The sequence below is a fragment of the Leptidea sinapis genome, chromosome 3 (assembly GCF_905404315.1).
Source record: "Leptidea sinapis chromosome 3, ilLepSina1.1, whole genome shotgun sequence".
Classification (NCBI taxonomy): domain Eukaryota; kingdom Metazoa; phylum Arthropoda; class Insecta; order Lepidoptera; family Pieridae; genus Leptidea; species Leptidea sinapis.
The window spans coordinates 11,501,473-11,527,226 of NC_066267.1; the positions used below are offsets into that span (position 1 = coordinate 11,501,473).

General features: G+C 33.8%; 2 protein-coding genes and 1 long non-coding RNA gene across 4 annotated transcripts in view; 2 read left to right on the forward strand and 1 right to left on the reverse strand.

The window, feature by feature from the left end:
* The first annotated feature begins 181 nt into the window (after positions 1 to 181).
* Positions 182 to 8,934, forward strand: LOC126979573 (complement component 1 Q subcomponent-binding protein, mitochondrial). Its single transcript, XM_050828947.1, has 5 exons — positions 182 to 533; positions 3,181 to 3,331; positions 4,205 to 4,401; positions 4,633 to 4,721; positions 8,330 to 8,934. Exons 1-5 carry the CDS (start codon positions 299 to 301, stop codon positions 8,480 to 8,482), a joined length of 825 nt encoding a protein of 274 aa, XP_050684904.1. The 5' UTR covers positions 182 to 298; the 3' UTR covers positions 8,483 to 8,934.
* Positions 8,935 to 10,547: 1,613 nt separating this feature from the next.
* LOC126979583 (uncharacterized) lies at positions 10,548 to 14,186 on the reverse strand. Its single transcript, XR_007732845.1, has 6 exons — positions 13,766 to 14,186; positions 13,146 to 13,348; positions 12,801 to 12,884; positions 12,101 to 12,169; positions 11,589 to 11,662; positions 10,548 to 10,771 (listed from the first exon to the last, which is right to left on the reverse strand). It is a non-coding gene; the product is annotated as an uncharacterized LOC126979583 (long non-coding RNA).
* Positions 14,187 to 21,045: 6,859 nt separating this feature from the next.
* LOC126979521 (amyloid protein-binding protein 2) overlaps positions 21,046 to 25,754 on the forward strand; it is a 62,907-nt gene continuing 58,198 nt past the window's right edge. For both annotated transcript variants that reach the window (XM_050828847.1, XM_050828848.1), the window contains exon 1: positions 21,046 to 21,675. In XM_050828847.1, the coding sequence (XP_050684804.1) occupies positions 21,487 to 21,675 (189 nt within the window). In that variant the 5' untranslated portion in view covers positions 21,046 to 21,486. The remainder of the gene's footprint in view (positions 21,676 to 25,754) is intronic.

The window sequence follows — 25,754 nt, forward strand, 5'->3', positions numbered from 1 at the left end:
ATCTAATCATGATCTAATCTTTATTCTGTATACCAGGCACCGATTAGACATCTACCTACTCTAATAAGCATTATGGGCACAGTGTAAGAGGCATGGTGCTTTGAAAATAGGACAGGTAATATTCTAAGGGTTTAAAAAAATAATCTGTCATTGTCATCAGTCCATGTCATGTCATACAAATTTTATTAGGTTTAAACTTTAAACTGCACACTTGATTTGATTTTATAGGATATAATTATTTTAATTCTGCAGTATATATTATTCGAAGTTAAATTAAACGTGATACAAACAGTTTAAAATGAGCGGTCTGGTAAGAACAGCAAACAGAATCTTTCAAAAATGCGTAAAGCATAACTTAGCCGGCTCTGTAGTCACTACTAGAGTTCAAGCCCCAGTAAAACGTGACTTCACACGAGGTATATGGCATATGAGCTGCTCAAAGAGAATGGAAAGCGCTGCAACGTGCTCATCCCTCCTTCATCACTCAAATACGTGCAGTTGTGGCTGCGGCTTGAAAGCCATACATACGAAAGGTAAACATTTATAGGTTATTAATATGCTGTAACTCCATACAATCCTTATAACCTATAACATTTGCTTATTAACAGATCAGCAAGATCAAACTCCTACAAAATCCAAACCTATTGGTGAGTTCTTTCCTCCTGATACCTTATCCTATACTATCCTATAGAATTTAGTTATTAGTAATACTCTACATACAATCATCATGCTACCGAGTAGAATATGTATGTTATATCTGAAACTATCATCCCTACAATATATATCACTATTCTATCATCAAATATTATGGTGCTTCATTGTGGGGTATAGTAAAATAATCCTTGCATCCAGAAGTATTTGTGTACATGAATTTCTTCTGCATACAGGTATTAGACATAAGATCATTCACTTAATTTATAACATAATTTTCTATTCATCTTAACAAATTATTATGTAGTGTGTAATTTTCAATATTAGATTAGTTTCATATATATTATGCAATAATAATTATTGTAAGTGAATAAATTTTAAATCTTCTTACAAGTGTTATGATTTTCATCTTTTTGATTTGATACATTGTAGTTGAAAGTATGTGAATCTATGCTATTGTTATATTGACACTTTCACATCACAAAACAAAATTAATATAGGTACAGATTCTTTTTAACTACCAGAAACTATTATGCTATTATTCAAACTTCTCTTCTTGACTATATATGAAGAGTTACATGTTTTTTTAAATGTCAAAAATGTAACAATTCCAACTAAGATTCTATATATTTCCTAAAGAACAGTTTTTAACTTTTTGATACAAATACAAATATTTTATTTTGTCTCAAAAGAAAAACGTATTATACAAAAAATCCATGTACAAGTTACTACATACTCATAATACCTACTACACAACATTATACATCACAAACATTAAGAAGAAGCCTACATACTTATGTTTGTTAAGTACATCTAGACAAGTAGGTACGAAGTTTTTATTGCTAGGACTTCTTAAAGAACCTAGGCACATACAGACAGTAGGTTTTATGTGAAGCAGACATAAAAGCTGGTGCCTTTCCTGAAAATTTATATTTTGCTGGAGTGGTAGGTATGTAGTCTACATTATGACAACAATCTACTAGTACATGGCTGAGCTCTAACTCCTAACTAAGTTTCCCTGTGTTTAGGATATTAGTACTCCCCATGTATCGGTCTATTATTCCATAGTTCAAGAATGTATATGTCTGACTATTGTAATGCACAAAATGAGTAGTATTTTAATAATTTTGAGAGGAAAAATAAATAAGTAATATAGTATATAATTAATTTAAAGGTATGAGTAGTAATGAGTAAATATGTAGGTCGGTATGTATACCACCAGATAATTATGTACATACTAGTGAAGGTATATGATTGTATGTTTCTTTATATGTATGAAATATAGATAGATATAATACTTTCTAAAAGAATATGTGCTTATTTGCTAATTAGTAAGATAAGGTATCTAAATTATTACCTAGTTTTAAATTAAACAAGTTTAAATGTATCCTAAACCTATTGAAATATAATTATTAATAAATAATATTGTATATTAATTATTTAGGTCAACTGATGTAATGTAAATAATACGTGTAATGTGATATTTAATTAAAGCAGAATTATTTTCGGTACATACCCAGACCATACAATGTAAATAAATATCTCAGGAATATAAAATTTGATTTGTTTTTCAAAAAACTTTCAACATTTAAATATGAAAATAGAATTCAAATTATAAGCTACCTAATCCACTTCTCTTTTAGAAAACATAACAGTCAGGGCATGTAATGAAAAATCACAAATTGTGATTTAGCAAAGAATATGTTTAATGAATACTGGATTTTATATAAGAATTTTACTTTATAGTAACGGTTTTCTAGAACACACCATTATTTTATCGATCATGAAACCTTAATTAGAACTTAAGAACCTACACAAAAAAAATATTTGTTTCCTTCCATTAAAGACACAAAACCTCCATTGCTCAGTATCCAAAACCACCCTTAAATTGAACAAATCAGTTATCGAGAGAAACTGATTTTAATACATAATATTTTGCTCACCAACTTGTAGAAGTTATCTATTATCCATCTAACTTAAAATTAGACATAACCAAAGTAAATATTTCCAAGTGGTACACATATTAAATTTGGAAACAAAATGGGGGACTTAAACCCGTGACCGCTCACATTCCTCTAACTTGTAATATTTTTTAACATTCCAATTCTCAAGTTGAACAAGACTTAAAAGATTTATCACGGGTGGCTCAGTGGAATCAATCATTCGCATGGTACGTGACAAGTTGCGGGTTTGAATCCCGCATTGTTCATAAATTTTGTATATTGAGGGTTTTCACTTTAAAAAAAAATAACAACATATATATTTATTTATAACACTCAGAGTTATAATGTTAAGGATTCTATTGTTGTTGGAATTTAAAAAGGTTAATTTGATCGAAGATTTAATTATTGTCGCCATAAAATCCCAGTTAAATTAAAACACATTTGTTAGCATGATTTAATAATCATTTTTAAATTAGTAGAGGAGGTACACACTAGAAACTTTTAACTGTAAATTATTAACTTTTGGAAATTTATTTTTATCATATTGAATAGTTTTCAATAGAAGTTTCCTTTAAACACATTTCAGGAGAAAAAGAGTTAGTTGAGTTCTTGACAGAAGAAATTGTAGCTGAGCGCAAAGCACAAAAGATGAAGGCACTGCCAGCTGAAGTTGATGGATTTAAAGTGAAGGGTGATGGTGCTGAGGTATTACTTACTAAAGAACTCAAGGATGAAATGTAAGGAGTTATTAAATTTTTAAAAGTTGTCATTAATTAATTATTATAAATACATGAAACCAGTAAAAATATGTTTGTGAATATTACACACATAAAGATTATAAAATGTACGTAATCACAAAGGCTATATTATTTTCATATTACTAAGTTCAAAGTGAACCCATAAAGCTTAGATTTTAAATTTATGTCAATGGTTAACTAAATATAGCTTTGACTATAAACACAGCTTCATTTCAGTAGCACAGTCTATCTAATGATATATTTTGATTTTTTCTGCATCACAACATAATCTGATTAAAAAATTATGTGGGTACTAAGGTGAACACAAAGAAAATATGTGCTAACATGTTAAATGTGGTAACGTTTTTTTATCAAAACATATTTCAAAGTGTCACAGGTCTGAACCAGTTTCCAAAACATCTTTTCTAGTCTGCTTCAGGAAGCTCTTCTGTAGTCTTCTTAAATGTTAATAGCACATCTTCCAGCAACAAAAACAGTATCCCTAGTTTTTTATTTTTGGAAATAAAAAGTGTTGTAAAGAGTGGTGACTTGTGTGCTCTCCAGGAAGTCCCTTGTTTTGAAGACTGACATTGTTGTAGCGAAGCAGCGGCCCATAGTTTTGTGTTTGGCCTCTTGTTGCTCACAGCAGTGAAAACCTCTAGCAAGCAATTTTTCAATGACACTTGATATATTTAAATTAGCTCGTTAACATTTGGAGAAAATATTTTTTTATTACAATGTTCCTTCTTTTATTAGTCTTTAGTCATTAGTCATGCTTTTAAAAATAAATTATAACTGACCAATTAGTGACTCTTATAAAAAACTTTATATGTAAAATTTTGTGTGTGTATTTAATTTTTTCTTTTTTTTCAGTGTTAAAATCACATTCAATGTCAACCACACAGTAGATTCTGAAGATTTTGGTGAAGATGCACAACCAGAGAAGCAGGAATTTGCAGAGATGAGGTCCAAGCCACAATTTGAGGTGGACCTGGTCAGGGGAGACACTACTTTGGGCTTTACTTGCTCATTCCTTCAAGAACCCCCATCTACTAATGCAGATGAATACAGTAAGTGTTTATTGTCAATGGTAGGACTTCATCTTATTTTCCGCAACACAGAAAAAAAACAAAATAACTGTTTGTTACCCAAAGGTTCAATCTTCATGCTATTAATAACCTAAGTAATTCTTTGAAACATTCCCCCACCCAATGCAAAAGAATCCCGCTGATTGGGAGATGATGGTTTGCTGTACAAATTATATGAAGATCCCTCTATTTAAATTATTTTATCTGTTACAGATGACATATTTGGAATTGATGAAATCACATTGTACCAAGGTGAATGGTCCGAGAAGGTGTATGCTGTTGCTGGCGATGTGCTAGATGGGGTAATTATATATTTCATACTGTTTTATATAATTTTTAATTCAAATACAAGATATAGAAGATATGAATCTTACCAAGTCAGTGGGTGGCGTCTTTGCCGGCCTGGTGAGTACCACAGTTGTGCCTATCTCTGCCATGATGCAGTAATGTGCATGATTAATGTGACTATTTCGTTATGAAGGGCGCCATAGCTATTGAAATTACAAACAAATCGTATGTCTCAAACTAGCGAAAAGTAGTAATTGTAATGGGCTGGGTGTATCCCTTACCATTATGTGAACATGTTGGTCTATTGTAAATTTTTCTCATAAAAAAACCATATTGATACTTTAGGGTTTAACTATTATCCATGCGGAATTTTAGCATAGTTATTATTATAATGGGTCCTAATGATATATATTTTATTTCTTTGAAGCCGATATTTCATGATTTATTTATTTTTTTATTTATTTATTGCATGATTCATTTCTATTCTTCCTACTATGGCTCCTGTGGAAGGTATACCACAAGTTTGCCAATGTCACGTTAAGGTAGACCACCAAGCTTAGAGTATTTTTTAACTAATTTTAATGGTAGTGATCGGTGCTTAACATTGAAAAAGTTCTTATACCTGAAACAAATATACAGGCTGTTAGGACTATAAAGGACATACACAAATATAATTACTTAAATTATTTAATATAAGTACTTAGTGCTATTTACAACTTAATCTTATGTATTTTAATATATTTACACAAAATATATACAAAAGGAGTGAAAACTTGGGAGAGGAGACATTTAAAGGAAGTTGGGCGGGGAACATCAGGAGGTATAAAATTGTACAAAGAAGGTTGCATTAAAGGGTAATTGAAGAATAAATGATCCATGTTTCCCTCATCTTGCTTGCGAGAAATTTGACACATTGACACATGACACTAATAGTACATCAATCTATCCTAACATGGGGTCTATTTCGTTTCGGTCTTTGACTACAAAACGACAAACACTTCTAGCGACGTCCACCCAATCGTGTCTTTTTTATATTTGAACTGCTGAGTGAGACCATGGGATTCCATGCGTGCCCTATTCTAAAACCATCCTCCCTATTAAAATTCTTAGGATGTTTTATAATTTCGATAGTTTCGATAACAGCTGTCGTGAATTAGGAAATCAAAGACCGAAACTAATTAGACGCCAAAAACAAAATGTATCGTGAGTACCCATAATAATAATAATTGTACAAGAGTTTTTAAAATGTCAAATGTGTCAATAAATCAGACACAATAATTTAAATGCTTATATTTCTGCATTTTTGTCAATGATATTATACATAGATTTCAGTTATATTTTAATACATTGGCTCTACTTAATAAAATCTACAAGATATAGAACTATAAATTAATTACATGCACAGTTTGATATTTTAAGTGATATCTCTCACTTGTGGGATTAAATAAATTTAATTTGTACCAAAATTCATGGACGGTGCGGGTCTCGAACGGTTGACTCATTTGGTAAGAGCAACGGAGCCCGAGAGGCGTGAGTTTGAGTCCCACATTGTTCATAAATTTTGGTTACAAATTAAATTTGTTTAGTTATATGGAGTGATAATAATATTTTGAAAATGAACACTGTAATTTGAGCTAATAATTTATTACAGTTAATAATAAAAATTTGAAGTGCTTACATTAAATATGATGTACATTGGCCTTGATACAAGGCTCCTCAAGTGTTGAGGTCGAGGCCTGTTATTAATTAAATTATTCATTTGTTCCTTGGGAAAATTCTTAATTAAATATAGCTGCAATTTAATGTCACAGTTATTGTTTTTTTTATATTTTTTTTATCCCTAAATTAAAACTATTAGTTTTATCTCTTTCCCACAGAAATATATTTTATTTTGACATCTTTGGTTAAATATAAGTAATGTAATTACATTATCTAAAACATGAGTTAGTTTCTCAAAAATAGTTAATTAACCTATTATTTGTTAGAGAAAGACAAAAATATAATACTTGTATACTTCGTTACAAATGTATAGTTGCTATATTTCGTCATTTCAATGACAATACTTCTGGCGTAGTGGTAACTCCACGTTGGATTAAGGCATAGGTCCGTAGGTCGAGGGTTCGATCCCCGGGTTCATAGCATAATTTTTCTTATCCCCATTTAACCGCCATACTTGGTTCTGCTCACATTGCAGTAGTCAGGTGCCATATATGGGGTAAAGCAAAACACATTGATCTGAAATAATTGTCATTCGTTGGCTATTAGTTGTTCAGTGACGTGTGACATTTTTTTTATCAAGAAGTTATTCGTTGTTTTATATGACACAGTTTATTTTATAAACAATAATGATAATTGATAGTCTTAGGCCATTTATTCGTCTAGATAGACTGTGACAGCTGTGAAAACGTCGAAAATAATTGAGTTTAGAACTAACCTCTATTTAGAGCAATTCACGCACACTTACACAAAGTGTCATACAAATCGCGAGTGTAAAACGTAGCTTGTCACACACACAAAACTAATATTCCTGACCTGTTTTTATTGGTTGTCTGTGAAGAGACTATCTAGATTCTAACTTAGATAAGTTGAGAATACACAATGTAATATCGTGACAGTTATAAGTAGTTAAGTCATTATTTTATGCTGCAAAGAAATCAATAAAGCAGTGTGTTGAGTGGTCATGACGTCCACCACATATGGAATGTATATGTAGTATTTTTTAATCATAGCTTACAATAATTTAAAAAAAAAACTGATATTTTTGTCATGTCTGAAACTTTTTTAAATATGTTATTACGTTACGTCATACTAATGTATGCTGGTCTTGTTTATGGAAAGTGACATGACAAGCGAAATGATCACCTGAAGGCAAGTGGGACACTGCTCGCTACAACCGAAGTCTGTTTAAGATTTTCGAAAATGTACAATTCTAAACCGCACCACAATTGTACTGGTTACCTTGACACATAAGAAGTTACTATTTAGTAGCCTCGTAATTTCACTAACTATGGCTTCCCCTACGAATCGAAATACAAATAGTTCTTGATGGCAAAATATGCGGTGGCGCTGTTGTACACACTAACTGGTATTGGAGCCTCACAATGGAAATTTTATTATCATTTTAAAGTCATACGAATAATGGCGGACAGCTTAACACTGGTGTCTGTTAATATATTATTTAATAATTGTACGCACAGTAACACCCGCTTAAGACAATATCACAGGGACCCAACAACGCGTCCTTTTTTTTATGAAAATAAGAGACGAGACGAGCAGGACGTTCAGCTCATGGTAATTGATACGCCCTGCCCATTACAATACAGTGTCGCAAGATTATTGAAAAAACTCTGAGCGGCACTACAACTGCGCTCGTCAACTTGAGACATAGGATTTCAACTATCATTTGCCCAGTAGTTTCACTAGCTACGGCGCCCTTCAGACCTAAACACATTCACGGTAGAAATAGGCGCCGTTGTGGTACCCATAATCTAGCCGGTGCAAAGGATCCTCCCACTAGTCTTAAGCGAGAAATCGTATTATGCGGGATAAGGAAATAAAACAATGTATATATTGTTACAGTGGATCTGTATCATCAACTAACCAATTTTTAATGATGTTTCAGTATCTATATGACTTGTTGATGAACGTACTTGAGGAGAAAGGAGTCAGCAATGAGTTTGTCCAGAAACTGTCCGACTTCAGCACAGCATATGAACACTCCGCCTACATTAACCTGCTTGAGGGCATTTCTAAGTTCACCATTGGCAAGCAGTAGACTGTAGGTTTTGATGCTTTTCTTATCATCTAAATCTACAGAACTGAAAACGTGAATTTATTCAACTTGGAAGAAGTTTATTTAATACATCTCATTTCCAAGTATATTCAATTATTATGAGTTGTAAAGTGTACATGATTACAAGTAATAGTTTGACACTCTGAGTTTTAAATTAATAATATAATTATAAAATTTTGCTGCTCTTAGAAAAGTAGCTGTTAAGTAATTCAATAAACTGAAGTGTAACAGTTATTGGAGACAAACGTATACACAAATACTAAAAAAATATTTCGAGGTTTCGCAGCAAACATGTTAATGTATGTAGGTTACTTGAAAGGGGCATTTATTTTGCTAAGGAGAGCATTAAGAAGATAGATTAGTTGTAACATGTTGTTCTGTTTAGTTGTATTGTTAGTTGTTTAGTTCTGATTAAAGACATAATGTTCATATAAGTTTTTTATTTAACTATTATTACAATATTTTTCCATTAAGCATTGCATAAACATTACATTATTCACTACTCACAGTACAAGGACAAGATTAGGATATCATCCCCACCATCTGGATTTGTGGCGGTCCTCCACAGTGCGGTTTTCACGGAGCTTTCTTCCTCGTACTACGAAGCTGTGAAATGAGCTTCCTTGTGCGGTGTTTCCGGGACGATAAGACATGGGTACCTTCATAAAAATCGCGTACACCTTCCTTAAAGGCCGTCAACGCTCTTGTGATTCCTCTGGTGTTGCAAGAGAATGTGGGCGGCGGTGATCACTTAAAACCAGGTGACCCGTACGCTTGTTTGTCCTCCTATACCATAAAAAAAAAGTTAGGGACCTACACTTAAGAGGTTATACAAGTTAGGGAGTGAATGATGACTACTACCTTATCCATGCGAAGAACAGTTACTTAAACTTCTGTGTATAGTATTACCATCATTAGATGACCTGATAGCTGTACTAAGCTTATCACTTTTTCTACAGAAAAGAAAAAGGAAGAAATTTATAGAAAATGCAATATTGCTAGCTTGATGTTGAGCTATTAAGTGGTTATTGAAACCGAATTCTAAGGCCGCATCCAGTTATTACGAACGAGGTTGAATAAAAGCGAAAGTGTGGGTGGTGAGGCCAGTAAAAGAGCCTAACAGTTACAAAATGAAATTAAATTCACGTTAAGCTGACTCTTGAGTAGACATAATTTGGCAAATCGATTCGCCAGATTAATTTCAAAAATATCTTTTTTTTTATGTTTAGCGATAGGATGTACCTAGTATAATTGATAGAATGGCCGATTATTTTTGTTCCAGTACCGTTACCTACCCTTACATACTTATATTTACTCTAATGAAAAACCATTGCCGAGTGCGCGCCGCGAATCTTCAGTTTCACTAATTGAATATTTAATACATTATTTATTTATTGTGACACTCCAAATACAAAACAATCGGAAGAAAATTGTCTTCTTTTTTTTATGGAAAAGGAGGACAAACGAGCGTACGGGTCACCTGGTGTTAAGTGATCACCGCCGCCCACATTCTCTTGCAACACCAGAGGAATCACAGGAGTGTTGCCGGCCTTTAAGGAAGGTCTATATAAGGTCCCTCGTACTACAAAGCTATGGAATGAGCTTCCTTGTGCGGTGTTTCCGGGACAATACGACATGGGTTCCTTCAAAAAAAAGCGCGTACACCTTCCTTAAAGGCCGGCAACGCTCTTGTAATTCCTCTGGTGTTGCAAGAGAATGTGGGCGGCGGTGATCACTTAACACCAGGTGACCCGTACGCTCGTTTGTCCTCCTATTCAATAAAAAAAAAGGGCCCTCTCTACGCATTATAAGCTGTCTATTTGAAAACTAGCGCTATCTGAATATTGGCCCCGAAAATAACTATATATTAGCTCGAAATTATGAAATTCATTTTTAATGTTGTGACGTAATTAAATAACTAACTCTACTTTTTAATGTAGGTATTGCATTTTTTTAATTTTGCCACAACATAGAACATAAAGGATAGGATTTAGTAGTGTTGGTATGAGTAATTGAAGTAATTGGGTGGGACAAATAAAAAGCAATGTTTGCATATTATTTTTTATTTTTATAATATTTATGTTTATCATAATATTGTTGGGCAGCTGTTTTTGTTTCGTCTTCACCCACATATGTTAATTTTCCTGACAAAATTCGATTGATCGATCTGCACCACCTTTTAATCTCGCTTTGAAAGATAGTCTTTTTTTTCGCAAGCGCGATATTCTGCTTGAAGATGCTTGATCTTTGTGCGCTGTGGAGCCATTAGATCTGTGAAAGAATGTTTAATTTACAAATTGTATAGTATAATATATGTATTATATGGTATTAAATAAATGGACAATATGAAAAGGGATTCAGTCTTAAAGTCTATATATATATATATATATATATATATATATATATATATATATAAATGAATTGCTGTTCGTTAGTCTTGCTAAAACTTGAGAATGGCTGGATCGATTTGGCTAATTTCGGTCTTGAATTTTTGTGGAAGTCCAGTAAAGGTTTTGATAAGAAGAAGAATTTAATATGTACAGCACGACATCTGTCGGGTCAGCTAGTAATGAATAAACTTATATTCAAGATTTCATTCCCACATGGACATTAGCTGTTCTCAATCCTATCAGGTACCAATGCAGCCTTCATCAAAAAATACATTTGGCTAAATAGTCTTATGTATATGTCATGTCATGCATTAATCTGCTGTTATAAAATTACTGTCACATTTATGGTTAATGTTTGTTAAGTAAAGACCTTTCGAAGTTCTTATTATGTTTAATTTCTTATGAGTGTTGTAATATTACATCAAAGCCCGCCATTGTCAGGTGTGCTACTCCCTAACTTTGCTGACTCACATACTACAAAATAAATGATGGGCCATTACAAGAATCTTGCTGATTTTTGTCCCCAGCTCCGGGACTATGAGGGAATTACTTTGCCCACCTAGACAAAAGATCATAAACTATGTCAAATTTCATACAAATTTATTCAGCACTTTTTGGATAAAAAAGTATAAAAACAATATTTTCAAAAGAAATCAGAATCTTTCCCATTTGTAATATTAGTATAATAATATTAATACCTTTTCCAGCTGTTCTTTTAGGCTTGCTAATAAAACTATAATTATGTTCCAGCATCAAGCACCTTGAGATGCATCTGAAATTGGAAATAATACTTATGTAGTTTGTTGCCCACTTTGTCAGAGTGAATTTTAACTATACTTTTCAAATCATTTCAATTGTCAATTTCAATCAGACGATAATGGAGAAAAATAAAAATCAAATTATAATGAAGTAGCACTCAGAAAATGTAGAACCAGGGCAGCATTTCTTAAGAGTCTAGAGCTCAAATTAAATCACAAGTTGAAATAAGCTGTCAAACAAAACCATTATAGAAAAAAAGACATACCGACACTACTCACAAAATTTAAAATTATAAAATTTTGTTTTTTATTTATGGTTTAGTTGTGTATAATAGATAGAAATATATTATATAATATTTTGGTATGTGTTCAAAACAAAATATAATCATTAATTTATATATTTATTATTTTTGATAATAGCCAACAAATTGAAAAAAATATGTGAATTTTACCTGCAGCCACAGATTGGAATGTTGTTGAAGTTGATGCTTTTTCTAAAATAAAGTTGCTCACATATGGCTCTGTAAATAATAAATATAATAATAGATTAATGATTATTTATTATTTGTATGCCACAGAGAACCGGAGAACTTTTATTGTGATTTGTAAAATCTTATGTAACTGAAATGAAATTTTGAAGACTATATTATATGAAAACATGACATAAAGATCAAATGTGGGATTTTCAATCAATAACATTTTATGGGCCCAAGATTTTAAAATTACAACCAAGAAATACATCAAAATTTTGTATGTGTATGTCGATAAATATCAATAATTTTAAGAAGAGACATAAAAGACATGGGATTAAAAGCAGAACAAAATCAAATTGTCAATGCCCTTTGAATGAGTTTGACTTTATATTCTTTCTGAATATTTTATTTGAAAAAGGATATAATATCACTTACAGAAAGTCAATACTACCTATTGGAAAAAGTGTACCTCAGACCTGAGAAGTAAGGGCATAAGATACTCAGCGGGCTTCTTTTTTTTACATAAAAATATGGTGACAATGTTAAAGCATACAATAAAATTTATTATTTAATACCCTGAGGGTGGCCGCTCCATGCCATTTCTGTGGTATCATTAAGAATATCACTTATGTTATAGTAACCTTTATGACATGGTAAATAAGTTTGAAAAATTATTTACCTGAACAGTCTTGCTGTATTATTGTAGGCAGTAAATGTTGTGTGGATGAAGCTTGTCCTAAGATTACTTGACTCTGAACTTGTCCTGAAAATTAATGTGAATATGTAAAGATTGTTTCATTATTTAATGATTATCATAGATATTGAACCAGTTTCAGCTAGAAATGCAACCATTGAATTTTGTAATCACAACTGTGTAAGAAAATCAGGTGTTTCCAGAATGATACAATATACCTTCAAAAAAAACCATCAACTCAACAAAGATTCTTAGTGGTGTGACTAAATCTGACAGAGTAAGGAATAGAATTGAATATTAACTCAATATGTGTTAAATTAGGGGACTTACCAAGCAGATGAAGCATCGGAACTGCCAATGTGCTTAGCCATTGATTATGATTTCTGTGTCTGTCAGAAAAGTGTATATCACAAATTCTGTTCTTCTTATAACATTCAAGATCAGATGTTTGAGGGTTTCCACCAACAAGACTGACCCAAGTTTTAAACTTCTCAGGAATTTGACAGCATCTGGGAAACTATGCATTGGAATCTCTGAAAATAATAAATAACATTATTAAATAAATTGAGTGACTATTAAAGCCATCAGACAAATTGTGATAACCTAGTGTTATGACCATTGGGCTAGTATTAGATTTTGGACTCATATATTGACTTTTCTCTTGATAAAAATGGTGTCAGAAGCCAGCACAGCTGTCAATTATTATTAAACCATATAAGTCAGGGGGAGTCTGAAGACTGACATAAGGTGATTTGAGGTATTGGAGTTTAATCTTTGGGGCAAGATACAGAAAACCGGTATGTTTATAATAGTTTTAACCATGATTGCAAATTCAATCTACGGACCGGTAGTAGAACCTGAGAGTAGAACAAACCTTACATGATACTTTATTTATCACAAGATTAGTCAATAAACTACACTATTAAGATTTAAGAGAATAATTTACTTACCACGGAGCGCACAACCGAAAGCACAACGTCTCGGCATTACACCAAAGTTCATAAATTCCACAAACAAAAGTGTCTCTATCACAAAAAGTAGAAATACACAGAATAAGGAGATTTTTGGATGAATTCGCAACAGCAAGGCGGAGGAAAACAAGGCTCGACTTGACGCACTAACACTTTGATTTCAATACCAAAAATATGCAAAATGGAAAACACGAGAGTAGCCGCCATTTTATGACCAGTGGGCAGGTTTCAAAGCGAGTGACAGCTGACAAAGCTTTAATATTGGGGCCAACTATCAGATGGCACTACAGTTTCCTGAAAACGTCTCTATAAGGCGACTGTCCCACCCCTGAGGAAGGTGTACGCGCTTTTTTTGAAGGTACCCATGACGTATTGTCCCGGAAACACCGCACAAGGAAGTTCATTCCACAGTTTTGTAGTACGTGGAAGAAAGCTCCCTGAAAACCGCCCTGTCCACAATGCGGTTTTCAAGGAGCTTTCTTTGACGTCCAGATGGTGGGGATGATATCCTAACTTGTGGCGTGTCGTGCGAAGGTGGAATTCGGCGGCAGGAATCAGGTGAAACAGCTCTTCGATCGAGGCCTCTCTTAAGAAAATCACGGAAGAACGAAGTTTCGGCTTGTCGTATCACTACTGTTCCACAACACTTCCCTTAGTGTTTTGCTTAGTATCAGAATACTGGGTCTCGTTATCCCGGAAGATTGCCAATGCCGCGGTCATCTGGAAGTCAAAGCCAATTTGGCTTCGAATAAGCTGTGCGTCATAAATAGAGCACGGCAATACTTGAAGCCGGCCCATCGGCCCCACTGCTATCATCTTTGGTCTGGCGCAACATCAGCTCGAACCATTTCACCGCGTGCAACGCAGAGCTACTTTAATAATCGGGGATTCAGGACTCTGTGAATGGCTAGATCACTTGAAGATGTCGCTTTATTGTGTGTCTTCTACCGCATCATTAACATCTTCGCACAACACGCCAGAAATTAGGAAATCCCCACAATCTGAATGAATGGCGTTTGTCCACAGTGCGGTTTTCAAGGAACATTTTGCCCCGTACAAAGAAGCTGTGTGGTGTTTTCAGGACGATACGACATGGGTAAGTTTAAAAAAAAGCAGCAACGCACCTGTGATTCCTCTGGTGTTCAAAGAAGATGTGGGCGGTGGTCACTTACCACCCGTACGCTCGTTTGTCCTTTTCTTTCATAAAAAAAACAGTTAACAGAGCTGCTCACTGTTCTAGCCGGCGCATTGCGCAAAATGATTCGATAGTCGCCAAAGCATAATATTGAGTTAGCACCGTTTGTGAGCACAGTGACCTGTAACTGAGGCCTGAGTTAGGTACTGAGTTGACACCAAAATTTGCTAATTTATGCTGACCCATATCTGCTAAAGCACTATGGCGCGGGCGTGGCGTTCAGTTTACTCTACATGGTTCGAGGTGGTGAATGGCCAGCATTATCGATTTGGACATCTTGTGTTTGTTTCAAATCTTTTTAAGATATCTAAATAGAAACGAATATTGATATCTTTTTTATATCTACTACCTACCACGACCCACTACCTACTCCACACACCTACACTAAGTACTACCTTAATTTTCAGCACGGCTTTGGGTAGGTACCCAAAATTATTAAAAATAGATGATCACAGCAAGTAGGTAGGTAATGTTTTTTACCCGACCTTATCATTTTCCTAATAATTTCCGAATTTATTTTAAACATTCATCTAAGTCCAATTTTCCGTGAGTTTATGTTGAGCGGTAATCATAAAAATGTAAAATGAGAATCTCTTTCCATTGCAGCCGTAGATTTGAGTGCGAGTTGTTTTACGTGCACTACATAACGCGCAAACAAACTTCTACTTACGTACTCTAGTAGTAGTCGCTGCTCGTCAGTGTAATAGTGTTCTGGGGTCCAGTTTACAACGCACAGAACACCGTTACTATAACAGCTAAAGATACAACGTGCCCAATTATCATAGAGGTCTTACTCAAGAAGAAGAAATTAGTGACTTTTGGTTACTATGACTACAAAGCAGTTATTACGTTGTCATGCTTACAAAAAGTTGTAATTAATTTATAAAATTGTTTTCTTATATTAAATAATGGTGAATGCACTGATTTGCTCATAGTCTACTGCTGATACTCTGCTCTATCTCATATAACAGTTTATGGGCCCAGAAACGGGAATAAAAGAGAAAAATGAGTAATCACGTGCACATGCAACAATTGAAAAGAGAAAACTACGATGCATGGAGGATCCATGCAAAAGCCGTACTATTAAAACTTGGCCTTTGGAGCTATGTTTCAAATAAAATTAAGAGACCAACGCGAGAAGGTGACGCATTGAATGACTATATGGAAAAAGATGAGTTAGCATTAGCCGAGCTATTTCTCATAATATCACCGGGCGAATTAAAACAAGTTAAAAATTGTCAAACAAGTAAAGATGTCTGGGATACGCTAGAAAGCACATATTATAGAAAAGGTCCTGCAAGAAAAGCAAGCCTATTTAAAGAGTTGATATTGAAGAAGATGAAAGATGGTGATAATATTGTCAATCACTTGAATAAATTTATGGATATCGTCGATAAACTAGCAGATATGGACATACCAATTAATAAAGATCTTCTTAGTATTATGATGCTTTACAGCTTACCTCAATCTTTTGAAAATTTTAGTATTGCAATAGAATCCAGGGATGATCTACCAGATCCAGAAAACTTGAAAATAAAGATAATTGAAGAAGCTGAGGCAAGAAAAAATATAGCTAGTACAAGTGAACAAAACTCTGAACAAGAGGCGCTGTATAGTAGACAACGTGGCAAAAATAAAAACTTTATTGTTAAATGTTTTAAATCCAAAAAGAATGGACACAAAGCTCATAAATGCTGGTCAAAAGTGGACCGAGTTAATAAAAATAATGCAAGTCTATGTTGCTTAGAAGAAACATGCATAAATACGTCTGATAATAAAGAAAAAATTAAGAAATGGTGTCTTGACAGCGGATGTACGTCACATATGAGTCATGAATTGAAAAGATTCATTAATATGGACAAAGCTGATAACAAAACGTTAAGGTTAGCATCAGAAAACTGTCTTGCACAAATCGAAGGACGAGGTCCAGCAAAACTTTACACCTATAAAATACCAAATCTGAAACTAACTGAAGCCTTGTACGTACCATCGCTGACTACAAATCTAATGTCAGTTGGAAAAATAACAGACAAAGGTGGAACAGTTTTATTTAAACAAAAAAAATACTACCGTGATGCGAGACAATAAAATTCTGTTAAAAGCAGAGAGACATTCAGACGGTTTGTATTACGTTAAAGAAAACATAGAAGAGAAAGCTAATTACTGCTAAGCAAGCAAAATGCAGCAATGGCATAGAAAGTTAGCACATCTAAATGAAGGACAAATGAGAATAGCACTTGATAAGAAAATTATGGAAGGCTTAGAATTCAATAAAAGTGACACAGTTAAAGACTGTGAAGTCTGTGCTAAAGGCGAAGCAACAAAACTACCGTTTAATGCACCTAAAAATGAGCAACGTACAAATGAAAGATTAGAAATTGTGCATACTGATGTATGTGGTCCCATGAGGCAGCCATCGAAAGGGGGTGCCAAATACTTCATCACATTTACAGATGATTATTCAAGATATACAAGAGTATATACAATGAAAACTAAGGATGAAACTCTATCAAAATCTAAGGAATTCAAAAATGAAGCTGAAAGATTTACCAAAAAGAAAATAGTATGCTTACAAAGTGACAATGGGACAGAATATATTAACAATAATTTTGACAAATATTTGAAAGAGAATGGCATCAAAAGGAGACTTTCCGCACCATACACGCCAGAACAGAATGGCTTAGCAGAAAGAAAAAATAGGACATTGCTTGATAAAACTAGATGTATGTTGATAGAGGCCAATATGAAAGAAGTTTTTTGGGCTGAAGCTATTAATACAGCTAACTACTTGGCAAACCGTAGTCCTTGCACAAGTATTGATAACGCGACTCCATTTGAAAAATGGGTAAAGAGAGTTCCGTCAGTAAGACATTTTCACATATTCGGAACTAAGGCGTTTGTACATAAAAATGGAAAATTTGAAGCCAGAGCGACACCTGGAATTTTTGTAGGATATTCGGAAAATTACAAGGCATACCGGATTTTCAACCCAAAAACAGACCAGGTAATGATTAGCGGAGATGTCAATTTACTGGAGAAATTTTTTTATGAAAACGAGATCAAAGGAGAACAAAAACAAGATGTAGTTAATAAAAAGGAAATAGAAATTATATTTTCTCCTGAAAAAGAAAATGTAGAAGATAATAAAGATTTGAAAGAACATGAAATTGATGAAACTGACCAGGAATTGAACAATGATGAAATATTTGTTACGCAAATACAGAAACAGATGAAATAGATCCGACTAGTTCTACTGATAAAAGACAGAGAAAACCACCAGCATGGCATCAAGATTATGAGATGGATGCTGAACAATCATTTCTCTGTGAAATAGACGAGAACATGGATGAATGTGAAGATGCACTAATAAGCGAGATTGAGTCTCATCTTAAAAATAATACTATGAAAATTGTACACAGGAACGAAAGCAAAAATTTGATTGATAGTAAAATGATTTTAAAATATAAATATAATGCAATGGGAGAAATAGATAGACGAAAAGCACGACTTGTGGCGTGTGGGTTTAATCAGAAAGAAGGAATTGATTACACTGAAACATTTGCACCTGTTGCAAAAATGAGTACTCTTAGAATACTTATTGCACAAGCAATTGAAAATAAATTTAAGTTATCCCAACTAGACGTGTGTACTGCATTTTTAAACGGCGATTTAGATGAACAAATTTATATGAAGAAGCCGAAAAATCGGGATAAATATTTAAAATACATAATTACACATGGAAAAGAAATAGAGTTGATTAAAAAAGCAAAAGAAATGCTTATATATATATAAATAGATATAAAAATAATGGGATATGTCAACTAAACAAAGCCATATATGGTTTGAAACAAGCAGGAAGACAATGTTTCTTAAAGTTACATGAGAATTTGTTGGAAATCGGATTTAAGAATTCTTCAGCGGATCCTTGCTTGTATATATTAGAAAAAGGAGGAGAAAAGCTGTTTGCAAACATTTATGTGGATGACTTAATACTAGCATATAAATCAGAAATGTTGTTACGAGAAGTCAGAACAAAACTGCAAAAAGTTTTTGAGTTACGAGATATGGGTTCACTCCATCATTGCCTGGGCATACAATTCACCCATGTAGGGGGAGAAATAACATTGTCACAGGAGAATGATATTGAAAATTTAATAAATAAGTTCAACATGGCTGAATGTAAGCCAGTGTCAACGCCCATGGAGACTGGTCTGAAACTGGAGAAGGGTAATGGACTCACAGAGATGGAGAATATACCATACCAAATGTTAATTGGATCTCTAATGTACCTCGCTGTAGACACAAGACCAGATATAATGTTTGCTGTTAGTTTTTTGAGCCAATATAATACTTGTTTTGATAATACACATTGGCAAGCTGCAAAAAGGGTGATTCGTTATTTAAAAGGAACGAAGAATGTAACCATCAGATATAAACAATCAGGAATGGCACTAACAGGCATGGCTGACGCTGGCTGGGCGGCATGTACCGTTGACCGTCTTTCATATACCGGTTATATTTTTAAGTATGGTGGTGGCCTTATCAGTTATGCATCAAAGAAACAAAGAACAGTGGCTTTGTCAACAGCAGATGGCGATGAGAGAAGCAACGAAGGAAGCTTTACACTTGAAATATCTGTAGGAAGATATTGGAGTTTTTCAACAAACTGTTACGATCTATAATGATAATTTGGCTGCACAGATGTTAGCAAACAATCAAATGACTGGTAAGAGATCGAAACATATCAGCATAAAGGAACATTTTATACGGGATTGTGTCCAGAAGAAATTAGTGACCATCCGTTACAAGGACGCAGAACATATGGAGGCAGACCTTTTTACAAAGGCATTACCACAACCAAGATTGTTAAAGCTTCTAAAGATGATAGGCGTCACTCAGACCTGAAGGTCATCGTGAGGGGGAGTATCATAGAGGTCTTACTCATAGAAGAAGAAATTAGTGACTTTTGGTTACTATACAAAGCAGTTATTACGTTGTCATGCTTATAAAAAGTTGTAATTAATTTATAAAATTGTTTTCTTATATTAAATAATGGTGAATGCACTGATTTGCTCATAGTCTACTGCTAATACTCTGCTCTATCTCATATAACATCAATCAATCAACCTTTCCTTCACAGTGCGGTTTTCAAGGAACATTCATCCACGTACAACAAAGCTGTGGAATGAGCTTCCTTGTGCTGTGTATCCGGGACGATACGACATGGGACGACTACCCTCAAGAAAGCGCGTACACCTTCCTTAAAGGCCGGCAACGCTCCTGTGATTCCTCAGGTATTGCAACAGACTGAGGGCGGCGGTGATCACTTAGCACCGGGTGACCCGTACGCTCGTTTGTCCTCCTTTTCCATAAAAAAAAAAAACAAAACTCTTTCACCATGAAAATGTTTTTTTAACGGACAAGCAAGAGCATGTTGCCATCTGTATGCTGAGATATTAAGTCCAGTAATTGTGTTTTATTATTGTAAAATTTATTTCTTTATCAATATAGAACAAAAGAAATTGTTTATCATAATATGTATTACGAATCTAGCCTTGGTAATATTTTCTGGAGAGTTTCTCCTTCTCTCCCAGAGCGCCATTTGTTTCCGAAGTGGTAGTAGTTTCTAACATATTAGAAATGAGATTAAAAAGAATACTAATGGAATCAATTTCGAGAAAATAAATGCCTTTTTCACTTCTGTCGGGCAATCAGAAGACCGTTACCGGCCTTTGGTAGGCCCGAAGACTTTTTTTGAAGACTTTACGCTTAATTTGGCGTAATTAACAGATGTAGGTACTATCATTTATAATAGAATATACATTTTCATATGCAATGTAATCCTGTTAGTTAGATAACTGATTAACATTCCACGAGACCGCATAGTGGATGAAGAGTGAATGCTGCATGAAATTTATACAGCTCTGTGTGAAATTTTTATCGCAACATAAAAATCATGCGTTGTCTTATCGTATCGCCAACTTTTATCTAAAGCCAAATAAAACGAGACAAAACACTATATAAATTAACTGATAATTAAAAAAATAAGTCATTACAACAAAAACACTGGACTTTGCTTAACATCTTTCAGATAGGAAATTCGCTTTTATTACTTACCTCAAAATAAATCTTATTAAAATGCAAATCTATCTAATGAAAACAAGACTAATTATTATATTGAAAACCTTAGTGACATGAAAAATAATAGGTTCAGGAATTTAATTCCGGGGTTTTGATTGATTTGAATTTTTGAAAGCCGCTTTAGGTAATAGCAATCAGCTGAATGCCAGCTGTTGTGAAACGAACTTCGCACAGATTTCGAAACCTTACACTTAGCTTTTAACTAATCAGAATCCAACAAACCTTTCACTATATCGATTCAATTTATATTTAACCAATGGGTAAGCATAGTCACGAAATAAACCAATAAGCATTAAGATGTTAAAACGAACAACTGCAAGCTGAATCGATCTGTCAACTGTCAAGATTTTAACTCAAGAGCCAAATGAAGCTAGTTTTATATTACCTCGCCAAAATGGCTGGCTCGTCTACGTTAGTGCGCGTGAAAAAATCGCCCAATAGTTTATATGATTTGTGTTTGACGAATTTAGTGAACTTTTTGCAGAAGTCAAAGTGTGGAAAAAATGAATTACGCTCATTGCCGGACAGCATTCTTATGGATGTTTATTTCAAGGTAAGCACTAAAAATTGCTCACATTATCGAAGCATTTCTTATCTTTGTAAACTATGAAACATTCACCGTTATTTATTCAATTCGTTGTTCAGTTTTAAGAAGATTTTGCTACCTAATTGCATAGTTGTGCTATTTAATTTTAGGGTTCATGGTCAGCTCCTATAAATGTGGTACTGCGCGCAAGCGACCACTTTCACTATGTCGAACTCTAAGCGAGTTCGTCAGGTTATTTATATTATTACAAAACACAATAGTTGTATTTGTTTATACGAACTAATACTACTGCTTTGCTTAACACCAATACTTGCAGGTTGACTGTGATGTTACATCAAACTGTATATTGTATAACATCAACGTATTCACATATCCAGCAACTTTACTAACTAGATTTCTATTTTTAGAATTTAAAGCAAATAAGGCTTACTCTACAGAAGTATTTGATTGTTTCGTTTCTCGTTCAGTGCATTTTCGTATAAGAATAATTAGTTTCTTTATCACAACAAGTTCATATATGAGATTAAATAGATATTTCTTTTGAGCAAACTTCTTTGTCAGGTAATGTCTTGAATTGTGTGACAATAGCCTTTGGTTGCAATAACTGTTATGAATGTCACCCAGCAAAAAGCTGATTGTTATGATTGGATCATAATAGGTGTAGCACAAGTGAATAACATTATTAAAGTATTCAGTCTTCTACAGGAAATAGGTTTAGAATATATAATATAGAAACAAAAGAAAATAATGATGGTAGGGAAAAGGGGTAGATGTAATTTGATTGCAGGATTACATTACAAATTTCAATATAAGGAAAATATTTTCTTTTAAAAGAAAGCAGCATACAGGTGACCTGATTGTATGTGATCACTACAGCTGATAATCTTTTGTGAGACCAGAGGAGTCACATGAAGATGGAATATGGCTGGAGAGGATTTACCAAGGCCACCATTGTGTGAAATCAATACCTCCACTTGTTCAATATACTCAGTTCTATGAACACAAAATAGTTTTAAACAGTTAACATTTAATAAATGGGATAATGTTGCTGAACTCATCTGTAAGCAGAATGGGCAGCCTTAATAAGTTTTATATTTGACTTTAAGTAAGGTTCTAAAATTTGGTAACATTAATCAGGAAAGCACGATATTAAGGATTCTAATTTTAAAACATATGAACATACATAAAATACATTTTGAATATTTGAATAAAAGGCTTTATATGATATTATTTATGAATGGCAATTTTTTTCCAGTATTTGTTATTTTCTTTTTTTGTCACCACACACATAAAATAAAGAGATACATCGTTTCATCAACCATCTTGTGAATGCTCCATGCATTACTAATGCTATTTATTCTACATAGACTATGACTTTCCAAGGGTTGTTAATACTTGTTTAAAATTCGATGAACAAAAAGATAAGATAATTTTGGTTACTCCGTTTGATGGAGATCTCGTTCATATGAGTGGAAAAAACCCGTCAAATTTATTCATAAAGAAAAGAGACTATTAAATGCTATAGTTAATATTCATTACCTACTCGAATTGTATTAAGTAGATACAAATTAATAAGCGGTATTTTTTTGGTTATGGAATAGGAAGACAAATTAGCTTACGGCCCACTTTACTTTTAAATTACGTAAATAAAGCGAAATTAAAATTAATTTTTTCATTTAGTAAATTAAGTTATGTGCAGTGAGTGTAAGAAAAATATGAAATAAAGTATTATTATTATTATAATTAAAAAAAAAACAACTTTTATGTTCAGCATGTGCATAGCTTAAAAATTTCATTATGGCTAACATTAGAGTAAGCTAGCATAACTCGAAAACAAAATTGTGCAACACACAGCCTACAACTTCAATAGTGCTCAATGAGTGCTAACCAAATTTTATAGTCAACACTAGAATATAATAGAGTAACAGTGTATACTACCTTTCCTTAAAAAAGAAATAGTAAATTCAAGAGCTGGCAGCTTAAGAAATCCATTAGAACATGGTCGTTTTATTATTAAGTATTCAATAAAAAAAAAAATTATCAGTAGGCATACGACACTTCTAGTTACTTGATAGTGGTAGGCGAAAGCATATGGTACGTTATAAAAACATATCTGATTATTTGAATAGGTACTACTAAATTTTAAATGAGATACTTTTTACTTGACAATGCTCATGTCGAAAGTTTGCTTATAAATTAACATTCATTCCATGTAAAACACGAATATTATTTGAAATACGAGTACACAGCTGTGGAGAAAAAAAGCAACAAATTAATTTTTTACCCAACAGAACGTAATCCACCAATTCGAAACTTTGGTATAATTTGAAGATAACCGAGCTGGATGATACTTGTGTCGTCATCGACACCTTGCTTGAGGAGATCGCGGAATGGGGATAAAATAAATATTGTTCAATTTACCGTCCTTTAAGAGTGAAGTTTTTCCATTAACAACTAAAAATACCCTATTTGTTGTATCTCCGCTCCTTGACAACACTACTCTTAAATGAATCGCCTAGTATCTCCAGTGATGGCCAATTTCGCGGTCGCCTGGTAGGCAAAGCCAAATTGGTTTCTTAAAAACAAGGGATCATAAATAGGGTACGGCAATATATCAAGCTCATATTCTAGCGCTCAACAAAGTGCAGGTCCAGCCAAATATGGGGTATTGATCTCATCTCTGGTCTGCCGCACCCCAGTCGAACAGAGCTGCTGGAATTATCGGAGATTCAATGCCCCTTTAGATAACTTGTCGTTTCGTAGAGACATCGCTTCATTGTCTTCTACAGCATTTATCACGGTGATTGTTCCGAAGAGAACTATTTGACTTGATTCCTGCCGCCGAATTCCATCTTTGCCCGACACGCTACAACCTTGGATAATTTTTTATAATTGTCTGGCATTCCTCTACAGTGCGGTTATAAGGAATTTTCTCCCTCGTACAAATAAACTATTAAATTAGCCTTGCTGCACCCAGTACAAAATTTTAAAAAGTGCGTACACTTTTCGTAAAGACCCGCTACGCTTGTTTTTATTCCTTTGGTGTTATAGGAAAATGTGGCTGGCTGTGACCACTTACCACCAGTTAACCCGTATACTCATTTGTCCTCTTCTTCCATAAAAAAAAGATGGAATAAAAGGCTATTTCTAATTTGTTTACCTTACTTACACGTCATAAATAATATTGAGCGGTACCGGAAGGGTCTTGTCTTGACGCGAGAAATTAAATAAAAAGTGCTGAGAGTCATCTAGATAATGCTATATTGTAAAACTTTATTTTTTCCCAAATGATTTAGGATGCATAGAATTTCGATAACACGTACATTTTAATTTAAAATATGCGTATCTTTATCAATAATGTGTATGTATAATAGCTGAGCTGACAGACGTTGCTCTATACATAATAAATAAAAACTTTTATAAATTTGTCAATAATATTTCATAACATCAATTAAATTTTTCAATGAATTATTTTGTAAAATATTCTCCCTGTTGTTATACTCATCCTAGCGTAACTCTATAAGAAAAAAACGATTCACTCGATTGTATGAAACGTGCAGTCATTGGTAGAATGACAGATCGGCTATAATCTTGTAAAAAACGGAGATAGCTGAAATCCACTACGTTTTAAGCAACAGTTCGCTTCCAAACTTAGCCGGATTATTCTTCGTCGCCAATCGGCTTATTGTAATTACTACTGGATTTATATATATTAAGATTTACGCTATGGCGTACTTAATACACCATCGTCACATTGATTTGCATCATGGCATAGTATGTCGTTACACTGAGAGCCCTTTTACACTACGATCATTTTAGGCGCTGTCGACGTGCGTGAACTTGAAAGAGTCAGATTGCTTTCGACTATACAAGAAAAGCGCGCTACCGACGCGCATGAACCTCCTTGCAGAGTAAAATGCGCGTTACGCATGCGTACAAGCCATTGAATGACCCAATTATTGACAACCAATGACCATGCCAATGCAACAATTTTTGTAGCTTATAGGTGGTAGCTACTCAAACACGCTGCCACGGCTTTTGTATTGTTGTAAGTGCGCGTCGGTAGCCCGCGAAATTTATGCCGT